General features: G+C 39.5%; 3 protein-coding genes and 1 non-coding gene across 8 annotated transcripts in view; 2 read left to right on the top strand and 2 right to left on the bottom strand.

Annotated features, from left to right (window-relative positions):
- LOC119719429 (transmembrane protein 198-like) overlaps positions 1–10,067 on the bottom strand; it is a 40,609-nt gene extending 30,542 nt beyond the window's left edge. The window contains exons 1-2 of one of the 2 annotated variants that reach the window (XM_038188881.1): positions 9,940–10,067; positions 1,301–1,435 (exon numbers count right to left, since the gene is read on the bottom strand). The gene's annotated coding sequence lies outside the window, so the exon portion shown is untranslated. The remainder of the gene's footprint in view (positions 1–1,300; positions 1,436–9,939) is intronic. The other variant, XM_038188877.1, reaches the window with a different exon arrangement.
- Positions 10,068–10,861: 794 nt separating this feature from the next.
- Positions 10,862–10,934, top strand: Trnak-cuu. Its single transcript has one exon. It is a non-coding gene; the product is annotated as a tRNA-Lys (tRNA).
- Positions 10,935–12,059: 1,125 nt separating this feature from the next.
- LOC119719264 (cytochrome b561-like) lies at positions 12,060–16,909 on the top strand. Its single transcript, XM_038188649.1, has 5 exons — positions 12,060–12,260; positions 13,028–13,256; positions 14,885–15,090; positions 15,650–15,819; positions 16,530–16,909. The coding sequence occupies exons 2-5, from the start codon at positions 13,076–13,078 to the stop codon at positions 16,699–16,701; spliced, it is 729 nt and encodes a 242-aa protein (XP_038044577.1). The 5' UTR covers positions 12,060–12,260; positions 13,028–13,075; the 3' UTR covers positions 16,702–16,909.
- Positions 16,910–20,181: 3,272 nt separating this feature from the next.
- LOC119719263 (cytochrome b561-like) overlaps positions 20,182–27,758 on the bottom strand; it is a 29,521-nt gene continuing 21,944 nt past the window's right edge. For 2 of the 4 annotated variants that reach the window (XM_038188644.1, XM_038188647.1), the window contains exons 3-6: positions 26,131–26,364; positions 24,974–25,176; positions 24,650–24,807; positions 20,182–23,858 (exon numbers count right to left, since the gene is read on the bottom strand). In XM_038188644.1, coding sequence (XP_038044572.1) covers positions 23,621–23,858; positions 24,650–24,807; positions 24,974–25,176; positions 26,131–26,364 — 833 coding nt within the window. In that variant the 3' untranslated portion in view covers positions 20,182–23,620. Of the gene's footprint in view, positions 23,859–24,649; positions 24,808–24,973; positions 25,177–26,130; positions 26,365–27,369; positions 27,436–27,457; positions 27,669–27,758 lie in introns of those variants that run through there. The other 2 variants (XM_038188646.1, XM_038188648.1) reach the window with 2 other exon arrangements.

Here is a 27,758-nt window from a genome sequence, read left to right as displayed (position 1 = left end):
AGTGTTGCGCATGCCTACGTGAGGATTGTGAACGTTCAACCAATGAAACGGTAAGAGGCACTGGATTTTTAGGAGTCCACATTTTATTGTGACACTGGAAAAGTGTTTAAGACCAGCTAGCCATGTCTTTATCATCCGTTTAAGACCGGCCACGTGACGGGCTCTCGACCAATAGGAATAGCTAAACTGTCTGAGGTATTTATGAATTTAATTTAAATGAAGAAAATTCAAGTCAGGACTATATAAATTGGGCTCGGACGTACATGTACTCCGTAATTACTCCAATGTTGCTGGAAAATTCCAAAATTATTGAAATCGATCCATCCAGACGTCACCATTACCGGTACGTGCAGATATGTAAAGTGCAAACTTGTGATCTAGCAAATGAAGCCAACAAATGAAATCACTAATTAATTTCAGTAGTTAATAATCTCCAAAGCAAGGCTGTTAAAAGGTGACATCCCCCTTTAAAACAAGCTGGAATTGGAGATAGTCAATTTCTCTTTAAATTGAAGTCATAATTAATTCAAATTCCAAGTTCAGAACTGGTTCTATTCTACCGGTATGTACCGGTACATTGTCCCCCAAGCTAGCCAACGTGACGTGCAACACCTACATGTACACGGGTTCATCACCACTGTCAAACCCCCACAGATCTCCTGGATGTTCACCATTGATTGTCAATCATACAAAGGTCTAATGAACTTTGCTACCAAGAATTTACCCACGACTGCTTTCCAGAAATCACTCAGCAAACTGGGTCAGTAATTCACACAGCTTTCATATTGGGTTGCTCAATGCTCACGATGGCCAATGATACTCATACATGTACAATAAACTGTGCATACATTGTACGTAATGTGTCAAAGTTACTTAAACATGACTTGCATGCTGGCCTTTTACTAAGAACCACACAAGGCTTTGTATAATGTATACATACTGTATACACTGTATTACATTGTATCATGCAATACACACAAGAAGTACATTCACATTGTAAACAGTGCATGCGATACAAATCACAAGTTGATCTTTCCCTATTGTGCACATTGTACATATACAGGGTATGTAAACCATTTGGCATACATTTTATGCATACATGAAGGTGTGGACCATAACTGCATAAAAACGTGCAAATTACAACTGACTTTTTTTTACTAATCATTCGGCTAACCAACACCCACACAACCTCAAAAATGCTATACTTACAAGTATGTCTCCCACGAAACTTTAGATCGTAAATGCAACTTTGAAGCAAGTAAATGGCAGTTTGAAGTTCATATACACTGAATGAACTTACCTTGCAGACAAAGTTTCTAATGCTCAGTTCATTTCAACTCCCACGATCGACTTCACACACCAGCGAATCTCTCCCACCACAGCAGACTCAGTCACTTTCAGTATACAAAATCTAGGTGTTTAGCGCTCCCATTTTCTGTGGTCAATAGAAGAAATATAATCACCAAACCAGATACTGGGGTCAGTCGGTCGTGACAAAGTCAAAGTAAACCACAACAATAGCTGGGTAACCAGAACCAGGCACCCCAGAGATTAGGGACAAAAGGTTTAGAGGATCAACTGGGCGGAACAATACTAAAAACCCTGACCAGAGTTGTAGGCCTATAGCTCAGGATTGTGGGTTACTGGATAGGTTTAACAACTTTCAGTAATTTCAGCTGTGTCTTGCACACATTTTTTTGCCAATTTATAACATACAGATGTACCATGCACTGCCCATAGTGGGCAGATAGGGGAAATATTTGGGGGAATTGTGTCTTTGATGATACAAACATGGCATTTGGCACACAGTCAGAATGAGAAAGATACCGGTAGGCCTATATCTGGCTATAGGGCCATCGCAGATTTGTCATGTGACCAGATGAAGTGAAATCGCAATTTTCTGCCACCGGTACATGCATTTCAAAATTCTGCTAGATTCAATATAAAATCTTCAACACTGCACTGCCGACCACTTTGCACAAAAGAAGTAAAAATTTCAAAAACAAAATGCAGAACTTCTAATGTCCACAAAAACTAGGGTTGGAGTAGCACCATAATTTTTCTTTGTTTTTTTTTTCGAATTTTTTTCTTTTTTTAGGTTTGCATGATTTTCTAGGTTGAGTGCAGTGACCAGAAACACAAGTATTTTTTTTCTTGGCCTTAACCCTACCCCTAATTCCTCTGAATCCAACAGGAAGGCTTGGAGGATTTTCTCTCCCTGAACAAGGTAGAGCGCAGCCATGATTCACCTGGAAAGTTACAGTACATGTGTACAAGTACAACAAAATGTGCCATTGGGCCAAGTAAGAAAAATGAACTAGTTTCTTGGTGTAATCAAGAAACAATGGAGGAATTGCAGGATTGAGGCTGTATGCTATTTTTCCATGAGGCCAATTGGAGGATTTTGCAGGATTGAGGCTACATCCTAGCAAAAAGGCCTAGGGAGTTAGAGAGCAAAGGATTTGTAGGGCTTTAAAGCCGATGGCTCACATCTAAAAAAAAAAAAAAAATCCAAAAACAATAGCATTAATAAAGCCAACAGGATCATGCCTGGCAGCGATCCAATCCAACTTTCATGATTCACACTATGATGATGCACTTTCAACCATTTTTTACCCTCCACTTTGATTTTTTTTCCCCCTTCATTCTTCTTGCCCCAAGGGCTCACAGTCATGACCAGCAGATGGGATGTCTGATTCCGGGGGTTTTGCCGCAGGAATTGGAGCGTAATCACCCAAAGAATGCCAATTTGCGAGTGCTCAGCACTTCAAAATGAGAGGATTTTTTTAGTCCTGAATTACTTCCGGATATTCCTCACGCTCGGGAAAGTTGAACAAGATCCTAAAAGGATTGTTCTGGTTTAGGGCTGTTTTGATTCGATTATCAACCAAAATATAGCATTATTTTTTTTTAATTCAAATATTCAAAAAATTGGGCAAATCTGTGAATGGGTGCAAGCGTTGACCTGGATCAACGATCTAGGTCAAGATCAGGAGTATTGTGTTTTCTCAAAATATGTATATTCACAGAGCTAACAGTTCATCAGGTTTAGTTGTTAAGCACCCGTCTTGAGATTTTGAGCACTTTTGTAGAGCACTTCAAACGAAAAAAAAATGCACAAATGACAAATGATCTACCCTACCCTAAAACTTGCACAAATTGGTTTTGGAGGACCAGAATATTTTCAGAAAGAGTTAATTAATTCGAATGAGGCTTTCATCTACGACAATTTTTCCAACCCTCACATTATGCCAAACGAGTATCCCTTTAAACGAGATTCCAGACGTGATACAGACTGGGGGCAGAAGAAATTCCTGGCCAAAAGTGAAGGCTCACGGCATTACGATTACAAGGTAAAATGTAATCCTTTAAACCTGTGCAGGAACATGTCAGGACTGACGAGAGAGTCTTGTGTACTGACAGCATGTGTGTACATGCACGCACTTCAGACTTCTATGTAGCCCCCCCCCCTCCCCCCCCCCCCCCCCCCGACATTTGGGCACAGAGCGGATAACGTGGTGCTTCAAGGCTTCTTAATAGTTGGGTGTTGCCTTTCCTAAATTGACGCGACTTTTTTAAGTAGTGTTTACTTGGCGCTGTCTGGAAGCTTGTGAATTCAAAGATTCATCAACTTGCTTGGGCGGGACTCGAACACACAACCCCCTTTTTTGCTGCAAGAAACAATGAAGCCAAGCTTGCCTGGGTCAGTTGCACACCAAGGATTTGGCTGGGGGGGCTCATAAAAAAAATCCTATTTTTTTAAGAAGTTTGATTTTTAAAAAAAATGTTGCCCAAAATTTTGGCCGCAGAAAATAAACATTTTGGGGGGGGGGGCTAACCTCCTCCCGACTATAAAAATTTATTTTAAACGCTTACACAAAATAAACAGAAAACACACAAAATACACAGTTATGTTTCATAAACTACCGGTATTATATCTCATCAGTGTGGACAAAACATTTCTATTGCAGCCAGACAGCCACCTTTAAAAAACCATTGCCGAATTATAAAAATGACATCTCAAATCCCTGACGCATCTCCAATGCCCCGAACTCTCTCAGCGAGACATTTAGCGCCGATCATCCGCGGCCGTTCACCGCTCCGCATATTGACATTCCATTTTCGCACTCACCACGGAGGAATATAGACGCACGACAGATGGAACAACAAATCACATGGAACTGAGGACGTTCAAACACCGGCCGCCTCTCACCGACGTCCCCACGGGGCAAATTTCATCAAACTGGCGTGAAGGAAGAATGGGCTGAAAAGTGCAATCTATCTAATTTTACGAGTAGGGAATGCATCCTATGAGTTTAACCCATTTTAAAATAAGTTTCTGTTTATGAGAAAGCTTAGTATAGGCATTCCATGCTATGACTCACACGTTGTGCAAATATCCGTTAAAAAAATCTGTTTGGCAATGGCCAATTTGGCCCCGAGGGTCTACCGTTACCATAAGAATGCTCATCTCAGGCCTGGTTTTTATACTGTTTTTTCCAGTGACTAATCTTGAAGTTTTTAAGCAGTATGTGGGCTACTGTACTACACGTACCGGTACCTTATAAAGCAAATATTATCACACTGTTATTTAACTGTAATTCGCATCTTATAAGAGGCATGGAATGTGATGGAAAGAACTTCTAATTTTACGGTCTATATGACTCTATGTAGGGGATTTTTTTTTTTAAAAGTAAACCTACGTGACAAAATAGGGCCCGCTCTGTTTCAGGCCTGTGCGTGTCCCCCTTCAAAATTTAGGGGAAAAAAGATCTTATGTTTTGCACCCATTTGAATGCCACCTCCAGAGAGCGAGGCCCCCCCCCCCCCCCACCCCTTCAGGCTTAGACCTCTCCCCTGGTATTAGTTACTTTTAAGAACCCTTTCCTGTAAGAGAATGAAAACCCATTCTTATGTTTTGAACACACCTAAACAGAGCTGGGGAAGGACAGATTTAATTTTTCTTTCTCATTCATGGCTCTGAACAATTTTAACGTTAAGTCCGGGAACCATTCGGTTGACAACTGACTTATGCACAACAGTCAACGTCCGTAAAAATAGCGACGGCGAAAAAAATAGAGGGGCCCTGAAAGTAACATATTCCTTTCCACTTTTTAGAATTAAGGAAAGTTAAGAAAGCGTTATTGTATGGAAGTTTACCATTAACTGCCCCCTCAAGAAAAATGAGTTCCCCTCTCCCTAAGAGGCCCCTCCCCCTCCCTTAGAGGCCCCTCCCCCTTCAAGAAATATAGTTCCCCTCTCTCTGAGAGGCCCCTCCCCCTCCCCCAGTGCCTCCCCGAGTGACCCCCCTCCCCGAGGGCCCCCCCCCCCCCAGTGACCCCTCCCCCCCCCCCCATTTGACCCAAGTTACACCACTTCTCTGTTATCACCTAATATTGCTTAAGTACTTCTTGCCGAGGTTTCAGACAAGGCCTTCCCAGCCCAGTCTCAGGTCAGACTGGAAGTTTGTAGCCTCCCAGGGGAGCGGTGTATCAGGGCAGTTGTCATCCTTAGGGTCCCCTGTGACATCACTAGTGACCCTGGAGTTGTCCCAATCAGGGGCAGGCAAAACGAGGGCAGGCTAAACCAGGATTAATCTGGCGTCAGCTGCCTTCCAAGGCCAGGATGGATCAGGCAATCATCATCTTAATATTTGTCATTAATTCTGAGCGTGTTTATTTGTAATTCAATTTCATTATCACGAGATGCACAACTGCGTAGTCATTTGCTCCCGACTATTTTTTTCCTACAACACTTTGTACTGAAAAGTCTGATATTTGATGAATAATTTAACAACACTGATATGAAATACAGTCGAACCCTGATAAGAAGAGCACTGTTAATTCCAACATCCTGCTTACAACAAGGAAAATGTTAGGCCCCAAGTCTTTGTTTGTCTTTGTTTTCCTTTGTTTTCCATTACTGATAATACAAGGTACCGAATATAACAAGGTAATTTGTAAAGTCCAAAGGACCTTGTTATAAAGGTGTTCAACTGTACATACTTTTAATCATCCCCCCCCCCCCCCACAATGAGCCTGGATGCCAAATTTAAACCTGCTTTAATAATTAGGGTCCAATTTAGGGGGGGGGGGGGTAGGGAGGTCCAGGGGGGTACTTAAGTAATAAAAAGGGTGTCGATAAATGCAAACTTTAAACAGCCATAACTTGTCAACGGAATGTCCGATCAAAGTGCAACAAACAGTGTGGCAAGGAGAATTTTATTCTCTTTCCTAATATCTGCAAACCCTCATTTTGACCTCAACCCAGTTCTGTCTAATTTTGCCAGAACACCACACACATGTCGCTCGTTCAAGTCTTAAAATAGCAAATTGGCTTACAAGTTGACAACATGTACAGTTTCGGTACAGTCATGCAATGTAGTACGTGCTGCATGGCCAACGCTTCTGTCAATGAACTCTCACTATTCAGACTTGAATGAGTCTACTCACAAGTCAGTATTTCAAGGCCCTGCACTTGGCCTATTGATGACCAATATAGGGAAACACAGCCTTGTAACCTGGTTAACAGTCTCTCTGGGATTTCGGGCCAAGTCAAAGCTAGTCAGCGTCAAAACTGTGTCATCTTTAGAGCCCTGCCAAAAACCGACTGGCAAATTGGTCATCAACTGGCCAAGACAAGATAATGAGGCCTGACCTTGTCCCTTGCACAAACAAAATCTGAGGTCAAACTAAAGGGGCTGTGTTAATAACTTGGCAAACATATAAATCATGGTATAGCCTTCAGTTACCTTGTTGAAGGGGACTTCAGGATATCGTCACTTTTCTCGAACAAAAACAGCTCAATCGCATTGGAAATCAATTAACAATAACATCCAATGCTACTAATACAAATTCCTTAACTGTACATGAAGGTAGTTAATTATACTTCATAATTTGTGAGAGAAAAAAAGTATGTCGGTGAAGAGAAAAAAAACGCCTAGAAAGATCACACGCCTAGAAAAATCCAAGTGTGCCTTTTTCCACACGTCTGTGATTTTCAAATCAGGACAGACACGCCGCCGGTACAGTGTTGTTCTACAACACTGTACACAGAGTTTGAAAATTTACAAAACAAAAGAAAATTTGAAGTTACAGTATGTGTACCACTACCGGTATGAAAGTCGCCATTCTGAAATTGCTTGCAAGACAGCTTGAGGGGTAGGTAAATGCCTTCTTCTGTGATTTGTTTGTAAGCTGCTGATGGATGAATTTAAGGAAAACATTTTTGACCTGCATTGGTTTACATAATGTTCATACATGTGTACCGGTACATGTACCATACCGGTACGTCTGGTTCATGCACAGCCCACAGAGCAAGAACCCGTAGCCTTGGCCCTTTCTATTCTGCACCACCAACTGTTCAGAGTACACATCCAGACACAAATGAATGCCTTCAATTCAATAAAAAGGGTGGGCAAATGGATACTGCGTACTTTCAATGTATTCACAGTTCTACAGGTTAAATCATGGAGGAAGGAATAGACAGGAGTTGGAACGACCATTAGATCAAAGGTTCTATTCCTTCCTCCATGTTAAATGTACCGGTAGGATGGACCATTTGCAGCTATCTTGGTTTTAAAGATAATAACGGCAGTAAACTCAGTAAACTCCCTGTGAAATTATTCCTTCTGGCATGCTGTCATTTTAAAGAAAACAATAAAAGGAGGTCATTTCCAAAGATGTGTCAAGAGGCACATTTTTGGACATTTCCATTTGTAATTGGTTTGTAATTGGGCGAATCCGTGAACGGGTGCAAACGTTGACACGACATACAACGGTGTGCGGCTGCTATTATTCATTGGTTCACTATGTGACATCACGTAAACAATCGGCTGAATGAGAATCATGTCCCAAATGCTGATTTCGGAATTGTGTCACGAGAGGACGCAATTCAAAATACGACTCAGCAACTTTTGAATCAGACATCCAGATCCAGAATGTTGTGTTTTCTCATAATATACAGCATTCACAGAGCTAAAACTTCATCCGGCTAGTTGTTAAGCACCCATCTTTAGATTCGAGCACTTTTCTTGTTTTAAGCGGGAAAAAATGCAAATTTGTCAAATGGCGCATTCTGTACCTTTAAACTGTGCAAGCCGCTAACGGATGAATTTAAGAAAAATGTTTTTGACCTACATAATATTCATAAGTCTTGTTCATTTATGTTCATGTTCACACCCTGCTTTGTATGCAAAGCCTTGGCCCATTCTACGGTACTCTGTCTACCTGTACAAAGTACATAGACACAGCTGACTGCCCTCCATTCAATACAAAGGGTGGCAAAATGGATACTGTACTCTCAATGTACCGTATTCACAGAACAAGCTCACGTTTCACAGTAATATGAATACAGTACTTGCCCTGAAAAGCAAACGGCCTTGATTTTGATGAAGGGTGTTCGCCAGATGTTTGGTGGGCTATTGTACTACAGCAACACTACACTGCCTACTTACAAATATTTCATCATCCTGGGTTGGACTACAAAGAATATTTCCCTGAAAAGTGTGCAATATGGTAGTCATAAAATACATACAATATGCTGGTGTGGTTTGACTATGTGCGACAAACTTTTCAATTCGGTCCAACTTTATGTTTATTTCTTGGCTTTTGTGTGGAATTTCATGTGATCACCCTGAAATGTATCACATTTCCCAGTGTGTTTTTTTAAAGCAACATAAAACTGATGTACTATTTATTTTTTAATAGCCAATACATTTTTTTAAATGGGGGAAAAAATGAAATTTTGTATACTAACATATGATCAAATTTTCCGAAAACCATTTGCCATATTAATTATTTTATAAGTTTCTATACAAAATTAATTTATTTTTGACGTTATTTTTAATTGAAATGTCAACAAAACTACATTGTATCATCAAGATCTTACGGAGACAAGGTAGATTAGGGAGACATTTACTTAATGTTTCAACTCCTACCGGTGTTTCTAGGCAAAATTGTACAGTCGCAAATAGGCTACCAGGTAAATCGATTCCTTGAGAATTGAGATGCAAAACCCACATTTACAAAGTTTGATGAAGCAAGGACAAGAGTTAGGGTAAGTGGTCATTTTTTTGTGCAACTTAAGTCAGAGGGGAATGTGTCCCCAAGATACTACCTCATTTAAAACTGCTAAATTTATAATACTGTGCAGTAACAAATGCCACAGTGCCTGGGCTCTATGTCCTTACGTTGCAGAGTCCCAAAACTTAAGGTATTGAAAACATGCAACACAAAAAAAAAGAGTGGCACATGAAGCACATGATTGAAACAACTAGTACATTTACATGTAGTTGATGGTGTAAGAATGGGTAGTTTTTACTTGGCATGGGGGGGGGGGACCCAACCACTTGCTTTTAAAGTGTATATTAAGCACAAATGTTAGGGGAAAGAATGTTGCAACCTGACGCAACTTATATCTTCATATATATAGCCTATCACCTCATGAAAGGTCTGTCATGTCTGTCATTGCAAAAATAAATAATAGCCCAGTAGGCCTAATAAAAAAAATTCTTGATTCTAATTATTTTGATCGAAACAAAAGGGGCCCTACACTTAGCTACACGATCGCCATAATTTCTACCGCAAGAAACTGTTCAAATATTGCAGAAAACATGGAAAAGGTGTCATAATATTGAGAGAAGTCTGCTTTAGGTTGAAACAGTCATTTTTGAGTAATAAAAAACACCCTTGACTCTATTTGATCGAAACTAAACAGGAGCCCTACAATACACGATCGCCGCTCATACAACATGTACAACTTTACATTCCTATAAAAATCCAAGCAGTCCAATTTCCAAAAACCAAACTCAAAAAGTTATCAATCAATCAATGACGTTTATGAAACAACTTCAATCCCCTCGCCCCGCAAAAAAATGTGGTTTTCTACACAGCAGGAAGACAGGTAAGGAGCCACGTTATTCAAATGTTTTCTACTTACCATTTACTACGGGAAAATACCAAAATCTTCACGCCATTCGAACCGAATTCTGTCAGCTTGTGTAGTTGTGAGGAGCTCCTGCTTGATTTGATTTTTGTAAATTGTGAGTTTGTGCCGTTTGTGCAACAATTGTGTATAGCGCCCTCTAAAGTTGTAGGATTATAGAGGGCGCACTATTAATTTTCAGAAAAATTTACAAACACTATATTTTTCGTATCCAACAAGCTACAGTACATATATGCGTATAAATGGTGCCTGGTTCTTTCCTTTTTTATCCACTTTTTATCTATTTATACATCTGGAAGTTAACCTGATATTTCATTAAAAAAACACGATTTTCTATTTCTTGGCTATTACTGGACTAATTATACGATGTGAAATTGGCATGAGTTTTTGTAATGTATTCATCATGTTGGCAATTTTTGACGCTTAGAATTTTTTTCAGACCAAAAAAATCGTTGTTTATTAAACCAAGACTAAGTCATTTTTATTTAGAGATGAAGTCATGGTGGTTTTCTTCATTATAAGTGTTCTTTTGCATAAAGAAGTAACCTTTTTCTTGGTTCAGGCAGTGATCGCTTTGAGGTGCGGAGGACTGGCAAAGCAAGTCTAGTCGACAAGGTTGAATGCGCTCCTTTGTCAATTATTGACAGGCTGTGTGAAAACCGCGCGAAATTCATTTCGCGGGTTTTTTTGGGGGGAACATGTTTCACATACGCCTGCCATTGCATAAGCATGGCGAATTATTACAGTAATATTTTCATTGCTTTGTAAATCGTACTTTATTTCTTCAGTGTAGTCGAATAACGATTTTATTATAACAGAATTACCAGTTTCTCATGAGGCTAGGATAAAAAAAATTGAGGATCGACACTAATTTTTTTAGGTATATAAATTGACAGATTCTTTTAACAGTAGCTAAGCCCGGTTAGCTCAGTCGGTAGAGCATGGGACTCTTAATCCCAGGGTCGTGGGTTCGAGCCCCACATTGGGCGAATATTTTTTTTTCGAATATCAAATTTAGCTAAACTTCCGACAATATATAGAAAAATATCCAACAGCATCATTTATGTAAAAGCATCAAAAACGATAATCTTTGTTTTGCTATCCAATAAAGTTATTCTTTTTAAAACCTTTTAAATTTCCTTAACCTTTACTCTAGGTTCTGCATGCAGTTTTTCTTAAAGGAATTTTTCTTTTTGATTAATGTAATAATTAAAGTACTGAATATTTATTTAACATTTGCCTGATTACTTTTCCTCTTCTAGTTCCGACCGGCGTTCAAAATTGTGTTAGACAGAAATCAAAGAATCACAACTTTTATCTTAGTAATTGTATTTTAAGTGGATTTTTATTTGTGTTTATGTATTGTACTCCACACTACGGCATATGTCATTGTTTATTAATAATACAACTAAACAATAAAATTAAAATGCCAAATAATACCAATTTTTGTATGTTTAACTGTCTATTCAATGCAGCCGGAATTACTTTTAGATTTACTTTTGTGCTTTTTACTGTTAATAAAGTTTACAAACTGGAAGTATTCTTTCCAAAATCTGCAGGTCTCCATTGTAAAACAGCATTTCGAGTCCAACTTTATTCAAAAAAGTTCTCTGAATGACTCCTCCTCAACTTAAATAGTAAAGAGGCAAAACTTGGGGAATGGCTCGTGAATTGGTCAACATAGACCATTTCTGGACAAAATCACTGGTCTGCAACCTGACGAAGTTGATGTTTGTGCTCTTAAGGTTTTATTTCCATTATTTTAACATATTAATTCCACATAATGTAAGGGTTAAACCCCCCCCCCCCCCCATCTCCCATATTACGGTAATTATAAACAGCGCCCTCTGTCAATCTCTGCATTAAAATGATAATTGCGCTAGATAACCTAATGGTGGCGCTGTTCGACTTCCGTAAACATTAACTTGATTGGATTTCTTCGTTATCCCTAATGACGCAATTTTCCAACAACTATCAAAAGTGTTCGCTTTGTTAACGAAACTCAAACTGATAAATAAAAAACATTGTTTTGTCTCTACTTTCCAGAAATGTAGGCTATGGCTGCCATAGCCTACATTTCTGGAAAGTAGAGACATGTATGGCATATTATCGTTGTTGATACTGGACTTATTAATATAGTGGCAAGAGACTGAATTTTGTCTAGACGGCATTTATCACGTGGTTCATTGGGCCTTGGGTGCACGTGATTATAAATCGATTATTCAATGTTGGAATGTTGATGTTATGTATGTACTCGGCGCGGACTCAGTTGTACATCAATACAAGTTTTTACAACTTGAATTCACCCTTGTCAGGTAGGTAGTATTTCAGGAGCCTCTGGTCATACCTGGCGTGATATGACGTGAATGAGTGAAATTGTCATAAATCTTGCCACAATACAATGTCAATGATCAGATAAAAAGTGAAAATTCGAAAAGTTGTTGCTACTTTTATAAGACATTAATGTGTTTGTCAGCGGCTATGTTACGGAATTGCATTATTAGGGAAAGAATGTATCATCTTGACGCCATCATCTTTTGTGTACAAAGTCCATGGACTGCTGGAAAGTCAAGTGCATTTTCTAAGTGTTTCCTAACAAAATTGGAAATGCTTCTCAGTCTCAGTCACAGTTTCACGTCTTTTTAACTTTTTGCGATGACTGACCTTCATAATGACAGTATGAAAAGAAGGCTCAGGATGCAACATTCTTTCCCATATATGAATTGCAAATCTGTGAGGTCTTAAATTCTTACAGCGATTGAAGTGCTTTGGTAAGCCAATAGGATAGATGTGCATTGTGAGTGCCTAAGGTTCAGGGTTCGAATCTCAGTGATTTTTTTTTTAAGGTTCCGAAAAATATAGATTTTAAGACATTTATTATTTTAAACAAAATCCTACTTGTTATTGAAGTAGTTTTTTAACAAAATCTGATTCGTGGCTCCGAAGGAATTTTTTTAATAATGGGAAGTAAAGTCCGAGAACCATTTGGTTGACCACTGACAAATATGCACAAAATTAAACTGTTGACTTCCATAAATATAGCATTAATCATTTAGGCCTACGTATATTTCTTTCATTTCAGATAAAAGCGTGATTGGTTGGTCCAATTTCTCTGCAACACAGAGACAAGATGCCGTCTGCCTTTATTCCCATTGTCCTGCTGGCCGAGGCTACGGGCCTGGTGGTCTTGGGCTTGGTCATCACGTGGATGGTCAAATACCAGGACGGTTTTGCCCTGGATCGGACCAGCAAGGAGTTCAACCTGCATCCCGTGTTCATGATACTGGGGTTTCTATTCCTCAATGCTAATGGTGAGAAAGAGGGCTTGATTCCATTCGGAATTAATTCTCAAATTTACCCACCAAAAACGATGTCGGAAAGAAAACCTTGATAACATTATTGCATTACAGAAACATGGCATCCAAATTGACCAATCAACAGCGTAGTCCACATTTCTGTTTGAAATGGCGTCGCAGTCTGTAAAGACCAATCGGATTAGCTGGCTCGCGGGGCACATAAAATTTACATGCTACGACATATCGGATGTTCGTACCACGGCTCTGCCCATGTTAATGCCTGATCCTCAGACTAGATTTGCCCAAGGTGGGTGAGAAATCATGGAATGGTTTAACCAACTGTAACTTCGTTTGCAATTTTTGCTGGAAGCTTCCTTGAATGTTGGAAACATTTTGCTTTTATTCCACCAACAGAAACAGGAACAAAAAATCTGGGAAACTAATCGACTGTCCTTGATCAAGGCTCATGGCAAAACCTCTTAGTTCAAGTGAAATTGAGTGGAAAGAATTACTCAAAGAAACATGAGGAAACAGCTGGTAAACAAATGAATAACTGTGCATTGCATACAGAAACTTACAACTCTCACGACATTACACAGAAAACTGAAACATGTCTTGAAATTACATTTTGCCAACGAGCGTCGCCAGACCAATTTGAATGAAAGTTTGGGTGTTACAGAAATATTGTGACAGACTATTGATCATGACAGAAGGCAGCAAGTGATATTTCCTATCACCCAGCGACTGCAAAATCAGAAGGTGGGATGGGAGGTGGGGGGCTTAACACCATCGGACTTACCCTAACTCCCTAGGGGGTATGCAAAATCGTTTTGAAATTGGAGGATTCAGGACTGTTAGGGCTAATGGGGTGGTGTTCAAAGCAGAAGACTTGACACTATCAGACAACAATTTTGTTGCAGCATATGCTTATAGCATGGAGCTATACACACATTTTTGCAGACAGGACAAGTTTGCCTGGTTATGCCGCGCATAAATTTACATAATTCCCAGAGCAGTCTGCAGTATCTGCAATTTAAGAGAAACGGTCATAAAAACCAAACCATCAACATATGTTGCATAAAAAGTAGTGGTGGGAGAATTCGGAGATTTCAAAATCCGGTTATCCTGCTTTTTTCAAACCGAATAACGGTTATCCAATTTCATCGGAAATTCCCATTCAGCTCACAGTTACGCCAAAATTGACGAATGAGGTGCTGCATGCAATACTGTCCAAACGAATGGCTATATTTTGCCAGATTCAGTGACAACTGGGTCTAAAAAAATACTCCAAAGCTGTAATGTTGAAAAAAAATGGATGGGAACTATATGATTATGAATGGGCAGGAACGACACGAATGGAACCACAGGGAGAGAGAGGTGGAGGGAGTGATTCCCTGTTTGCAGGGGATGTATTAAGCTGTGAACCCTAAACCCTAAATTGCTACTCACGAGTACCTGCTTCTACTCGCGCCAGGACGAGTACTCGAGTAGATGAAAACCACAAGTAGAATGAGTAGCATAAACTACTCGTGAGTAATCGAGTGGTGACTTGTGATAGACTTGTGATGGACTTATGATGGATCCAACTTCATGTACAAACCCACATAACATAAGAAATGTTTTTTTCTTCTATATCCTTTCAGCCCTTATGACCTACCGTGTTCTCGGCAACGCCTTCAACCGGACAGCAGTCAAGATCATCCATCTGCTCTTCCAGGCGTTGGCCGTAGCCTGTGCCTCGTTTGGCCTGTCCTGTGTGTTCCACTTCCATAACGCTATGGGCTACGCCAACCTCTACTCTCTGCACAGCTGGCTTGGCATCACCACATTTGCGTTCTTCTCCCTTCAGGTAATAAAACAAAGAAAATTTAACCCTCCTACTGCGTGTCTGAGCAATCACGGACAGTTAAAAAATCAATCCTCTTCCCCTGCCATGCCTTTTACACAGGCTAGTCACCAACAGTCAGATCACATTGCAAGCAAGTACTGTGACGACAGTGCAAATTCAGTCAACAGACAAAAGCAGGCAAGTGGTAGGCACAGCTGGCTTATCAATCGCCTACAGTCAAAGCATTGCTGTATCACGTTACATAACAGTCACAGCCAGTCAATCCTGCTTTATGTAGGCAGGGAGCTCTTAACTGTTGGAAACAGTCACTTGACTGATTTTGACTGAAAGGACAACTCAGCACAGATTGTCCAGGGCTAAAAGATCTCATGGGAGTTTCTCCCGCTTCAAAAATGTGAAAAAAATTGCCCCTTTGCAATTCAAGACTGGGACCTGATGTAGAAAAACATCGTTCAAGTACTGTACATGGTTTGCAGGATGACTAATATTAATTTATTTCTAAGTTAAAAAAAATAAGAGAACAATTTCTTAGGATAGTCGTTCATTTTTTTATCGTCAGCTTATCCTGGGCTTTGTGGCGTTCGTCATCTTTGGTATCTTTGCCCCTTCATCCTCGGTGACTTTCCGCAAAGTGTACTTGCATCTGCACGTGTACGGTGGGGCCTTGATCTTCATCATGGCTGGTGTCACCTCCATGCTGGGTACCGCTGAGTTCATCTCCTTCAAAATGTGAGTCTTTATAAACCGGCAGAACGTAAAGCATCCTCATGCGTGTGTTCATGAGTAGGCCTACACCCTATAGGGCCTAACATATTAACGCTCAAGTTCGAGTCCCGACCTTGCCGTTGATTTGGAAACTTTATTTTTTTGTGTCCCAAAAAGTAAGAATTGTCTTCTTTTCTTGTTTTAAATCGAATCCGACATTTAATTGCAGAATATGTCTTCTTTTTCTGATTCGTGGCTTTGGAGGATTTTTTTTTTTTTTTAAGGAAAATAAGTCCAAAATTGCATTAGGTCTGATTCCCATCTCGTGAATACACAGTCACACCAAAAATGAAAGCGTGGAACCAGACGACTCGTCAAGAGAAAAAATCTAAGTAAAAAAAACCATTCACTGGGCGTGTTCAGTACAATGATGGTTTAACAACAAGAACAATAGACCACTATCATGTTGTGGCCATCTTGATTTTTTCCCATTGAAATCAACGTAACCAAAGCGAGGCTGGAAGGAAAAATAGTCTGGTTCCTTTAGTGCACCAAAAAACTGTATTTAGTACTGTTATTGGATACAGGGAGTATGACTGAAATGGTGGCAGCATGATAAAGGTCAATTGGGGACTGCTTCATGGTCAAATATCCACTGCCAGTGTGAAAACCATCTGTTAAATTGGTCGTTTAAGACTCGTTTGTTTATTTATTCACTTTTCTAAATTGCTCAGCCCAACTTATGCGACCCTGCCACCACAGGGGGTCCTGGCAAACGTCCTTGGTGCGTTCATCGCGATCTTTGTGGCCCTCGTGTGCTACATTCTCTACAACACCAAATACAAGGCGTCGGCCGTGCAGTCAGCGAACCCATATGAGGAGCAGATCAACATTGAGAAGGACTAGGAGAAGTCTGGGGAATAGACCTACTGCCATTCATTTATATTAGGAAAATCAGTCTGGTGCTGCAAGGATTAGACTGAGGCTGGGTACTAGTCAAGGTCAATCATATACATATACATCGTGAAATTAGTCTGGTGCTATACCTCTTTGTTTTTGAAATTGTCATTCATTTGGGGAGTGCGGTATTCAAGATTACCTCATACATATTCATGATCAATAGCTGAATTCTCACTGGTCCATTCACCATCACGTGCCAGATGCTATTTTTGCTGTTTACCAATCGCGCGCGCGAGTATTCACGCACAGGCTAAACACGCATGCATAGTAGACTGTCGCACGGGTTACCCGTGCGACAGTCTACTATGCATGCGCTTTACGAAGCAATCGTGGAACTGTCGCACGGGTGAAGTACGCACGCGCGAACAGCGCCCTAGCTACACATGAAAAGATGGTTGCACGCAGAAATGTTAATTACCGTTTTCCCGAGCTCAATGATGCCGAACTGGAAAATAGTGTTGCCAGTAAAAATGCCTCCTGTACTAAAAACAAGTTGTCCACTCCACAAACTCTTAGGAGTTACTGTTTTTACAAACAAAATTATCTTTTCTGAGGTTGAGCAATAATATTTTTTTCTGTGAGCTGGACAAGTTTCTCCGAAGATTTTATGCCCGCGAGGTGCATACCGCAAGGGGAAAATTCAGCAACTGAATATGTATGAGGTATAATAAAACAAATATAACATGGTTTATTTCGGGTGGATAGTCGGTATTAGCTACCCTCGGTGTTGGAAGTTGACAAACTAGTTCCCTCGGCGAAGTGTAAAAAAGAGGTTTTGCTGGAAAAAATCGCAACAGTAAAAATTTGATTACCCAGATTTTGGTTGTAAACAGGTACGGTGCTTTACATTATTCGGAGTAAAATTTACAAGGTTTAAAAAAAATATTGTGAGCACAATGTGATATATAGCATAACATCAACCATTCCAGTATAACAGTGGATGTGCATTCGTTCAAGAAAGCTGCAAACGGAATTTATTTCTTTCATTTTCTTTTTATGTCACTTTTCTAAGAGGTTAACAAAGTTGTTTTATCTGTTTTATTTTGCTCTACGGTATGTATAAAAACAGGATTCACATTAAACTTACAGTAGTTTACTGTCACGTTTATATTATATTATGTTACAAGCATATACTGTACTCTCTAAAAAAAAATGAGATAGCTTTACTAATACTTTATTACTTAACGAATTAAATATACATTGTTTTATAGTCTAGCTGCATGTCTGTGAATGATTAGAAATCATTTTTTGTGAATGTCTGTAAATGATTACAAATCAAAAAAAAAATTTGAAAATTGCCTGTGTGGACACAATTTTTGAAGTGTAGTTTGACTTCACTTTGTTAGGAATTTAGATTACAAGAGAAAGAAGGAAAAATTAACTGAACAGGGATGTGAACCCTAGACCACTGGATTGCTGTAAGAGCAGTTTACAAAACAGTTTATACGGTGCGGTTTCTTTGAAGCAATGCAAGAAGCAATGTTAAATGGACGTTTCTTTGTCTTTGCCAATAGGTGGTTGGCACTTTTTGCCAACTTCAAGTTGACGAACCACAAGGTCAACATTGTTGAAACGAAGAGTAGCTATCAACCCTCCTTCTCTGGCTTGCAATTTCAACAAGGCCAGCCCAGCAGTCCGAAAAAGTGACTGTGTTTAACAGTTGAGTGCTCCCTGCCCTTACATATTAAAGTAGGATTGACTGGCTGTGATTTTTAAGAAACCCAATATAGCTATGATTTGACTGTTGGAGATTGATAAGCCAGCTGTGCCTACCAGTCACCTGCTTTGTCTGTTAATGGAATTTGACTGATATAGCTATGCTTTGACGGCTGTGCTTTGACTATAGGAGATTGGTAAGCCAGCTGTGCCTACCAGTCATCTGCTTTTTGTCTGTTGATGGATTTTGACTGTCACAGTGCCTACATGAAATAGGATGTGACTGTTGGTGACTAGCCTGTGTAAAAGGCATGGCAGGGGAACAGGATTGACTTTTTGACTGTCTGTGACTGATCAAACAAAAGGAGGGTTATGTTTCCAAATATATCATTGGATTGTTGAAAATACAAAATAAGCAACAAACACTCTTTCTTACATAATGAGGGTAATAATTGTGCATTTTGTTGGCAAAATTATATCTTTTTGCCAGCCACGGCTGAAATGTATGCCCTCGTGACAGCCAATACAACATGGCACTCAATGGTTACAAACAAAAGAAATCTCTATAGAGCGTAAATTCCTTGCATTGACTTTGTGGAACGGATGTTTAGTGGTTCAGATGTTTATAGCTCAAGAATTGGTTCACTTAAATATTCTAAACTTTCCAGAAATTTATTTTATGTACAGTATAATATTCTTCCTTTTCTACTTGACTTATTTATACTTAAGAAGTTTGGTTCAGCACGTACCTAATATGTATAGTAGAAATTCGGTGACGGGAATAAGAAGCTTTTACTGCGGTGGTGTCACGCTCACGCGCATGCTGCAAGCGTTCTTAAAGACGAGGTGTGCAGTGCATTTTGGTATTCCTATGGTCGAAGAAGCCCAGAGTGCGTGCGTACTACCTGAGCGCGAGTGGCTTGAGCCTTGCGCCACCGCAGAAAATGGCTGCCTCCGGATTTGTCTATATTTCCCTTTTTTTGTTCTTTTAACACAGTATTCTGCTCAAACATATTATGCACAAATTCTTTTGTTAAAAAATACTGCCTTTTACAGGATTGGTGATATTTCGAGGGAATGTTTATAACTGAAGAAATTCAAGTACTGTGTAATTAGTGCACAATTTAATAGTTCATGATCATTTTGAACACTTGTTGCAATCATTGAAATAACTGGGTGGCGTGATATTTCACACAAATTACGCACACGTTCTTTTGTTTAAAACTATACTGTTATTAATAGTGTTGGTGATGATACAAAGGATTGTTTTATTACTAAACAAAGTCAACTACTTATAATTAATGCAAATTTTATTGTTTTTTTTACAAGCACGGGATGCAATAGTTGAAGTGACTGCTAAATGAGGCAGGTATTATGCGGTGAATTTTTGGCACAAATTATGACTTCAAATGTATTTGCTTGCACAATTAAAATAAGAGTATGCAATGTTAAGACAATTGTTTGCTGTTGATTTTGATGTCAAATTTTTGCCCTTCACAGCCAAATTTCAATAGTTTTCCTAATTCTTAGCCGGTGTGAAAATGAAACTGTCCTGCTACTTCTGGCAATGCTAGGTTGACATTTGCATCCTCCCTGGAAGGACAAATAGTCTGGTTCCTTTTTGCACAAAAAACAACATCATTCAGTACTGTTATTGGATACAGGGGACACGACTGAAATGGTGGCAGCATGATAAAGGCGTATAAGCGGAAAGGAATACACACACAAAGGGGAACCTGTTCCCTGGAAGAATATTCAAAAGAACTCGAGTTTTGGCTGCTTGATGTAGTTGTTTATTTCACTTTTTTACAAGCAGTTGACATGTACAATACAGGCATTACACACTAGTTTGCAATACGCACTTCAACATTTTTTTTTTCCAAAACATGCAAGACATCACACAAATACTTGTCATAATTATCTTAATAATTCTTGTGACGACATCTTTCACCAAGGAATGTTTGACACTGTGGAATTCTTAATTTTCCAAAGAGATTCATGATTCTAGTATCTTATTTTTTAACCGGATCTGAAAACTTTTTAAAAAAGAATATGACCCTGTATCAATAATAATGGCAGAAACACGTTGTATCATCTTTTCTGTAAATATTTGCTTAGTTATAATCGTGTCATAGATCCCATATTTTCAAAGAAAAGGCAATCAAGACCAAAACCAAAGATGAATTGATACTTAATTAAAAATAAGTCACAACTAACCATTGTTGTATCATATACACCTCAAAAATATGAAGTTTTAGCACCACTTTTGAATTGGGTTGGTGGGTTTACACGACTGAATTGGAAAGAGTCACTAGGAATTAAATCATCTTCAATTTAGGATACAGTTTATGATTTCACATTGTCTTCTAAAAAAGGAAAGGACTATTTTTTTCTCAGTGAATTCATTTAACCGACTTGCATCTTCACAATTAAAGCCTTGTTTCATAAGGTGGAAAAAGAGTTAAAGAAAGCCAAGTTATTTTTATGACCATGGCTTTCGTTAATCAAATTTCCAAGTATTTAAATGATATCGTTTAACATAAATACTGTTCGTATACACATTTTATCAGTACCATTAAGCCTATCCATCTTATTTACACGTACCATACAAACTAAAATATATTGCCGAAATGTTATGAACTGAATATCGAACCACAAACTCTTCAAAATATATCAAACATATAGATTAAGCTAATATAATTCTGTGACCTTTTTTTTAAACTAAATTCTCCTTTTAAAATTATTTATAAATTAATGTGATGTTCTCTGTGTGATTAGGGTTTGGGTTTTAATTAAGGCATAGAGACAAAATATAATATTTAAATATATAATAACAAGCACTTTCCAAGTTTGAATACTTCACAGAATCACATGTACCACAGACATATACTTATATAGTAAGTTCGGTAACACTAAAAACTAGAACAGGCGCTTTAATGTTCAGCCGCAGTAACATATGCCAAGAGTCTGCTTCATTTTGGGGACACAATTCTCGTTTCTGAAAGTTCTGCAGAAATTTGTTACAGCAGAACAAACCAATTTTTCCCCTAAGTCTGCAAAATCATGACTACAGCTGTGCCAAAAAGGTGCAACATTCAGAAAACAAACAATTACAACTGTTTTAATGTTCTTTTTCTTCAATGAAATTGTATATTACATCAAAGCCTGACTATTTCCCCATTCCATTTGAGTCCCTAGATCCAGAAATTACATCCATTAAGTGAAATAGTGCAAATTTTGCTTGGGCCACTTTCACCACTTAAGCATTGAATAGGCATTGAATGGCACTGAGGTTAGTGACAATACAGGTGAGAGTGGCCCCAGTAAAATTTACACCTTTCACTTGATCATATTTCTGGATTCAGGGACCCAAATGGAATGGGGTAAAAAGGAGTGGATTGAGAAATAGTCAGGCTTTAATGAAATAAACAATTTCATTGAAGAAAAAAAAAACATTAAACAGTTTTAAGTTTCATTTACTGAAATGTTGCATTTTTTTAGCACACTCTGTATATACGCCAATCTTCATCAACTACTAATGCAAAATTTAACTGCACAATGAAACACCAAAATAGAATACACTATGTTCCAATAATCACTTACAATAATACTTGTTACCTTTAAATCTCTATATATACTTTGTATATATTTATTTGCTGGAATATACGTTGATAGTTTACACACATAGCAAGGCATACTTTGCTGCTGGTAAATCCCTTTAATTATTGAATACAGAGAAACGCACAAACAGAACAAGTCGTACTTAGCTTTTTGCTCATGACATAATTTTTTATACAATGCCTGAACAAATCCCCGTCATCTGATTGGTTGGTCTTTGCTCACATGTCATTGAATTATTCATCCGAACCGCAAAAAAGTTCTATTGCACGGTCGCACTAATGGTAGCTCTGGCCGAGATGACGAGGATTTATTCAGGTGTTGTACAAGACAAGTGAATGCTTCACATTCGTGCAATGGAAAGAATAAATTCATTTGGTGATCGGTGACAGATGTAATGTACCATCTATCACCTCATGAAATTATTCTTACCATTGCACTCATAAAAATCCATTATTTGTATGATATTTTATTTTCTACTACTGTCACTAATAGCAGCTAGCTACCATCTTTTCCCAACAACTTCATGTCACGTGGCAATTCAAAATCCTTAACAAAAAAGAACTTCTCATTTTAAATCCAAATCAGAATCTTATGGTTACAGAATCATCTGTAAATCCTAATCCCATTCAATAGTAATCCACCATTTCCAAACTTCAAGTCTGGCTAAGGCTTACGGTAAAACACTTACGGTGAAACACCCAAATGTCGGGACTATTGTTTTATTGAAGTTCTGCATGTAGCACTTTTAAAATCTAGGATAGACTCCAGTGACTTTCTGAAGGGTTTTCTGAAGGGTTAACAGTGATGTACACACTGTCTATCAACAACCTTTAGTGTATAGGTTTTAACCTGAAGGCTATAGGCAAAGCATTTACATAAGCTGCATCATCTATAATTTGGCTTCTTCTTACTGATGGAGTGAAAGGATTTATCGGTTAGCAAATTAGAGTTAATAGGAATACTGAATAAGGATAATAGTTTAATTTGGGTAAGGTTCCAGGAGGATACAGTTAAGCTCATTTTTTATCTCCGCTACTACTAAAGGGGCTGGAAACAGCACAAGCTAGGCTCAATTTTATGAAGCTACAACACAGACAAAATTTGTTAAGCAAATTCGTGTGCTTAGCACCGATCAGCTGATAACCAATCCTAAGAGACACACTGCGTGACAATTTAGCTGGTATAGAGCCTGTATAGTGTTGCAGCTTAGGAACTTGTATGGATCGCAAGTAGACAGTATATAGGCTCCTACATCACAAGTGCAGTCACAAGTAAAGCACAAGAAGTTCACAATTCCAGGCATTGATAACAGAGGATGAACAGTATACAAAGGAATGCCCTTGTCACAATTCAGTTTAGTTGAAAAGCTTATGATTTGAGTTGGGACTGGATTACTTTATGATTGACAGATGATATATTCCAGAGATGGACTTGTGATGAATTGTGATCAAACCACCCAGACATGGTACACTGGTTTTTGCCAAGCAAATAGTTTCTGTGTTTTCACAAATGTGTCTGCTTGATAGTAGCTCCAAGAAATTGACCCCATACAGGTGTCAGGGTCAGGGTTGAAGGGTCAAGGGGCGATCTACTTGGCCTCCTCCCCGGCCGAGGGGTCAGCGGGGTCCATCGTCTGGAACTGCTTCATCTCGGCCGTGGTCAGTGGCAGCTTCTCTGGGTTGGGGGCCTCCTGTTCCCGCTTGTACTCGTCAAAGGTGACCAGGAAGCCGACAAAGACCGCGTAGATGACGATGGCCAGGCCCAGGAAGTTACCCACGTAGGCCTGGGACGGGAGGCTGGAGTACTTGTCTTTCCCCTCGCCACCCCTGAAAGAATATGATACTTTGATCAAGAATCATCACTAGGTAAAACGTCCTGTCTTCACTTGACAATGCAGGTTAAAGACCTTTATCATGTTGCCACCATTTCAGTCATGTTCCCTGTATCAAATAACAGTACTGAATGACAATGGTTTTTGTATAAAAAGGAACCAGACTATTTTTCCTTCCAGCCTTGCTTTGGATACTTTGAACGGGAAAAAATCAAGATGGCCGCAACATGATAATTGTCTTTTGATGATCACCACTTCTGGTGGTTAGTGAAATTACTTATCATACAGTCACTTCACATCGTGCGTCCAAAAAACTTTTCATTTGAACCCCCCCTCCTGCCCTTCACATCCCCCCCCCCCACCCCCAGTGCTCCTTCCCCTCACCTCAATGATATTAGTCTCAAGTAACTTCAGGGAGTGAAGTTCTCATAATAAAGAAAGATATATGTGAATAACTGTCAGGCCGAAAAATAATTCAAAATTTGTAAAATAATTATTAATCGTGGTCAGATTGTTTTTAGTCAATGTCTCCTACTTTTTGTTTTGCTAGAAACATAAAAAAAAAAAATATTTTTCAGGGGGAAATTCGAAAATAGCACAGTTCCAGGTTATAATTAGGGATATCACATTTGGTTCTCAGAACCACTTAATTCCTAAAGTAACTTCACATGGTGTACCCAAACTTCCTGCTTTAATTTTTCCGAACCTCCCAAAGCCCAGGATATGAGTCTTGCAGATCATGTTATTATTATCCATGGTTCATTATAGAGCTCATAAGGTACTCACGGCATAGCAAAGAAGAGCTTATTATTGATACCAGTCAGTGCAGTGACACAGACCAACCCTAGCAGCGTGACCCCGAAGAACTTGTGGTAAGGCAGGACGGCAGCCCTTCTCGTTTCGTTCAGCTTCGGGAAGAAGAAAGACACAAAGCCGCCGATGTACTGTGAAAAAAAAGTCAAAGAAACACAGTAATTAAAGTACATGTTTTAATGCAGGTTTGAAACAGGGAAAGGTAGTACCTGACCAATGGGAACAAAGGTGATTCAGTCCTTGGGCAGGACATTAGCAGCAATATTATATTATTGATCTGTCAAACATGGTGATTACCTGTAAGCAAAACAAGACAAACACAGGTAGACCGACCCAGCTGTGTAAGGTGTACATGTTGGGAATGCCGGCCTTGTTGTGGAATCGGAAGACGGCCTTGAGGGCGATGATCCCACAGATGATGGCGATGGATTGCATCAACATGTGGATGACCTTGACCACCGTCTTGTTCTCCTTGCGGAAGATGCGGAACATCAGGATGGCTGTACATGGAGGTGAAGCAGAGTGAGCAACACTAGGGTTGAGCAATTTGCAACAGTAGTGGAACGGGGGTCATTTTTGCCTTTCTCCCGAATTCTTAGTTGGTTAACCACAAGGAGTGGGAGGGGGACACTGCAGTGGCTTTGGGCAGGCTGGAACATGCTACCTGCTACCCATGCCCGTGCTTAGTTGTACTGGGTGACCACTGATTTAAATTACATGTTTATATGTTTCTTTTGTTGTGCGTTTCAACCACTTTTGTGTAAGTTTTGTTTGGTTTTGTATCACTGTTTGTAATTCTTTGTTGAGGTTGAAGAAATAATAATAATAATAATAATAAATATTAAGCAACAGACTTTTTTGCCAATTTGAAGTTATTTAGCTCTGCGTAGACTTTGATTATTTTACCAACCAGACCCAACTCAAACCTCAGCCTAAATCCAACCATCCAACTCATCAACTTCACCTGATTGAATCTATTAAACCCACTCCATTCCAGCCAAACTCTAACTGTTCTTCCTCAAAAACCGACCAGAGATGCATCTGTAATTTCCTACTCAATAAGAGTAGGCCTATTGCAGACACCTGACATGGACTTTGAGGTACATTTTAGTCTGAGTACATCAGACTTAAATTTATGTATATCCATGTTTATGCAAAGGACCATCACTTACATCAAGTTATCTCAGGTGAGTAAATTAGGATTCAATCGAGAGGCCTTAAAAGGCCTACAATCATGTGGCCAACTACCTTAAAATTAATTACCTAAGGTCGGGCAGGGAAGGCAGCTCAGGTTTTACATGCCCAACCCCCAAAGTTGGCCCCAAAAAACTGTCAGCAGCACCCTTCAACCCAACTCAATATTATTCCTGACAATTGCAACCAAACTTCCATCACATATACACTGACCCTCCTCAATTCACTCCACTCTCCTAGTAATCTTGGAGAAATCTTACCATCTCCATAGAAAAAGACGAGCCCCAGGATCATCAGCAGCGGGTGCAGGTTGAATTCCTTGGCCGACCCGTCCCAGGCAAAGCCTCCCAGGTAGTGGCCGGTCCAGTATCCCGCCAGGATCAGGACCAAGACCACGGCGACTTGGGAGGCGAGGACTAAGGGGTAGAAGGCGCGCATGGTGGTAGCCGGCTGGTTAGAATCCTGGGAGTGAAGTTCCTTGTTTTCTGTAGGACCTACAAAAACAAAAACCACCATGCTTATTGAAAAATGAGTCTGGCGGGACTTATCGTGAACTTCAACTAAGTGGAGAGTTATCCAACATTGAAAAATTACTTACAGAGGAGTAAGAGATAACTGTGATATAATTATTTTGTTTGATGCTGGAAATTGAACAAAGAAAAATCGACTGGCGCTGGGTTTGAACCTGCGACCTCCAGAGAACACCACACTGGTAATCTACCAAACTGAGCTATCCAGCGCTATGTTGTTGGACTTAAAAACTTTCATATGAAAAAAATATAGTTTTGTTTGAATGGGCTTGTGGCTCCTGTAGATGGTGCATGCAGTGTTGTAGTCGAGTACTTTTTTCCCCCCCGAGTATCGAGTACTGCCGAATACTTAGGTTGCCGAGTATGAGTACGAGTACTTCCGACTTCAAGTATACAGGTCTCCCAGAACAAGTACTTACTTCCGAGTACGAGTATAAGTTATACATGTACATCCGAGTACGAGTTACGAGTACGAGTATGGGTACATCATGTACTTCTATTTCCGAATACAGCCATACAGCAAATGGTTCACTGTGCGTAATTGGCCCAGGCCCAATCAGACCAACATACAGACCCACTCACGGCTAGGTGTTAAATGTGTTTGTCCGGACGCGCACAGAGGAAAATCAGGAAGACTTTGATATCTCCGCAAGCCAATCAGCCATTTCAAAGTGAAATCGATAAAAAAAAAAGTGGTAAGTCAAGCTACCAATGAGAGCTGTTGCTAAAAAAAGTTGAAGTACAAACAAAGGACTGAGGATTAGGGACAATAGGGGGTCCACGATTGCTGGTGTTTACACAGTTGTATATATACATGTATCAACAGAAGGTATGTACAGTACAGACTAGACCCGTGAACGAGGCGAATCCTCCATGCACAGACATATCACATCCGTGTTCACGCCACAAGCAAGATCACACACGCTAATTAACACTAGCCGATGTCACGGTTTTTTTTCCAGTACTTACAGCGTCGTAGTCCACTCAGACCCTTTCACACTTTTCCCTTAAATTAATATTATGTGCAAACTAATTTGTGCTCTGGTCATATACTTGCCGTTCGGTTCAAGTTCCGTGAATTCCATTTGCAGCACTGTTTGATTCAGGCATTCGCACTCCACATAATATAACACACAAGGGCCCTTCCAACTTGGAAACCACTGTATTGCAAACTGAGCGCTCTTCTTTGAAAACATTGTGTAAGGCACTTTACAAAATAACACGAAGGAATTTCGAGGTCAGGAACTGTGCATGTGGTTCGTGACCGAGGAATTGTCATGCGCGATCGGCTCACGTGAGACGTCTAGCTTTACGCGCATGGTCGAATGGGAACTGAATAGAGTTGATTTATTACTCAA

The sequence above is a fragment of the Patiria miniata genome, unplaced genomic scaffold (assembly GCF_015706575.1).
Source record: "Patiria miniata isolate m_02_andy unplaced genomic scaffold, ASM1570657v1 HiC_scaffold_8, whole genome shotgun sequence".
Lineage (NCBI taxonomy): Eukaryota > Metazoa > Echinodermata > Asteroidea > Valvatida > Asterinidae > Patiria > Patiria miniata.
The sequence above is the reverse complement of the archived record's forward strand: the minus strand, read 5'-3'. Positions and strand labels throughout refer to the sequence as shown.

What these genes read in the sequence shown, in the direction of transcription:
- LOC119719264 (XM_038188649.1), top strand. Translation starts at nt 13,076, where the DNA reads ATGCCGTCTGCCTTTATTCCCATTGTCCTGCTGGCCGAGGCTACGGGC. An exon ending in TCTATTCCTCAATGCTAATG is followed by an intron (nt 13,257 to 14,884) that starts GTGAGAAAGAGG and finishes ATATCCTTTCAG; the next exon opens with CCCTTATGACCTACCGTGTT. An exon ending in GAGTTCATCTCCTTCAAAAT is followed by an intron (nt 15,820 to 16,529) that starts GTGAGTCTTTAT and finishes TAAATTGCTCAG; the next exon opens with CCCAACTTATGCGACCCTGC.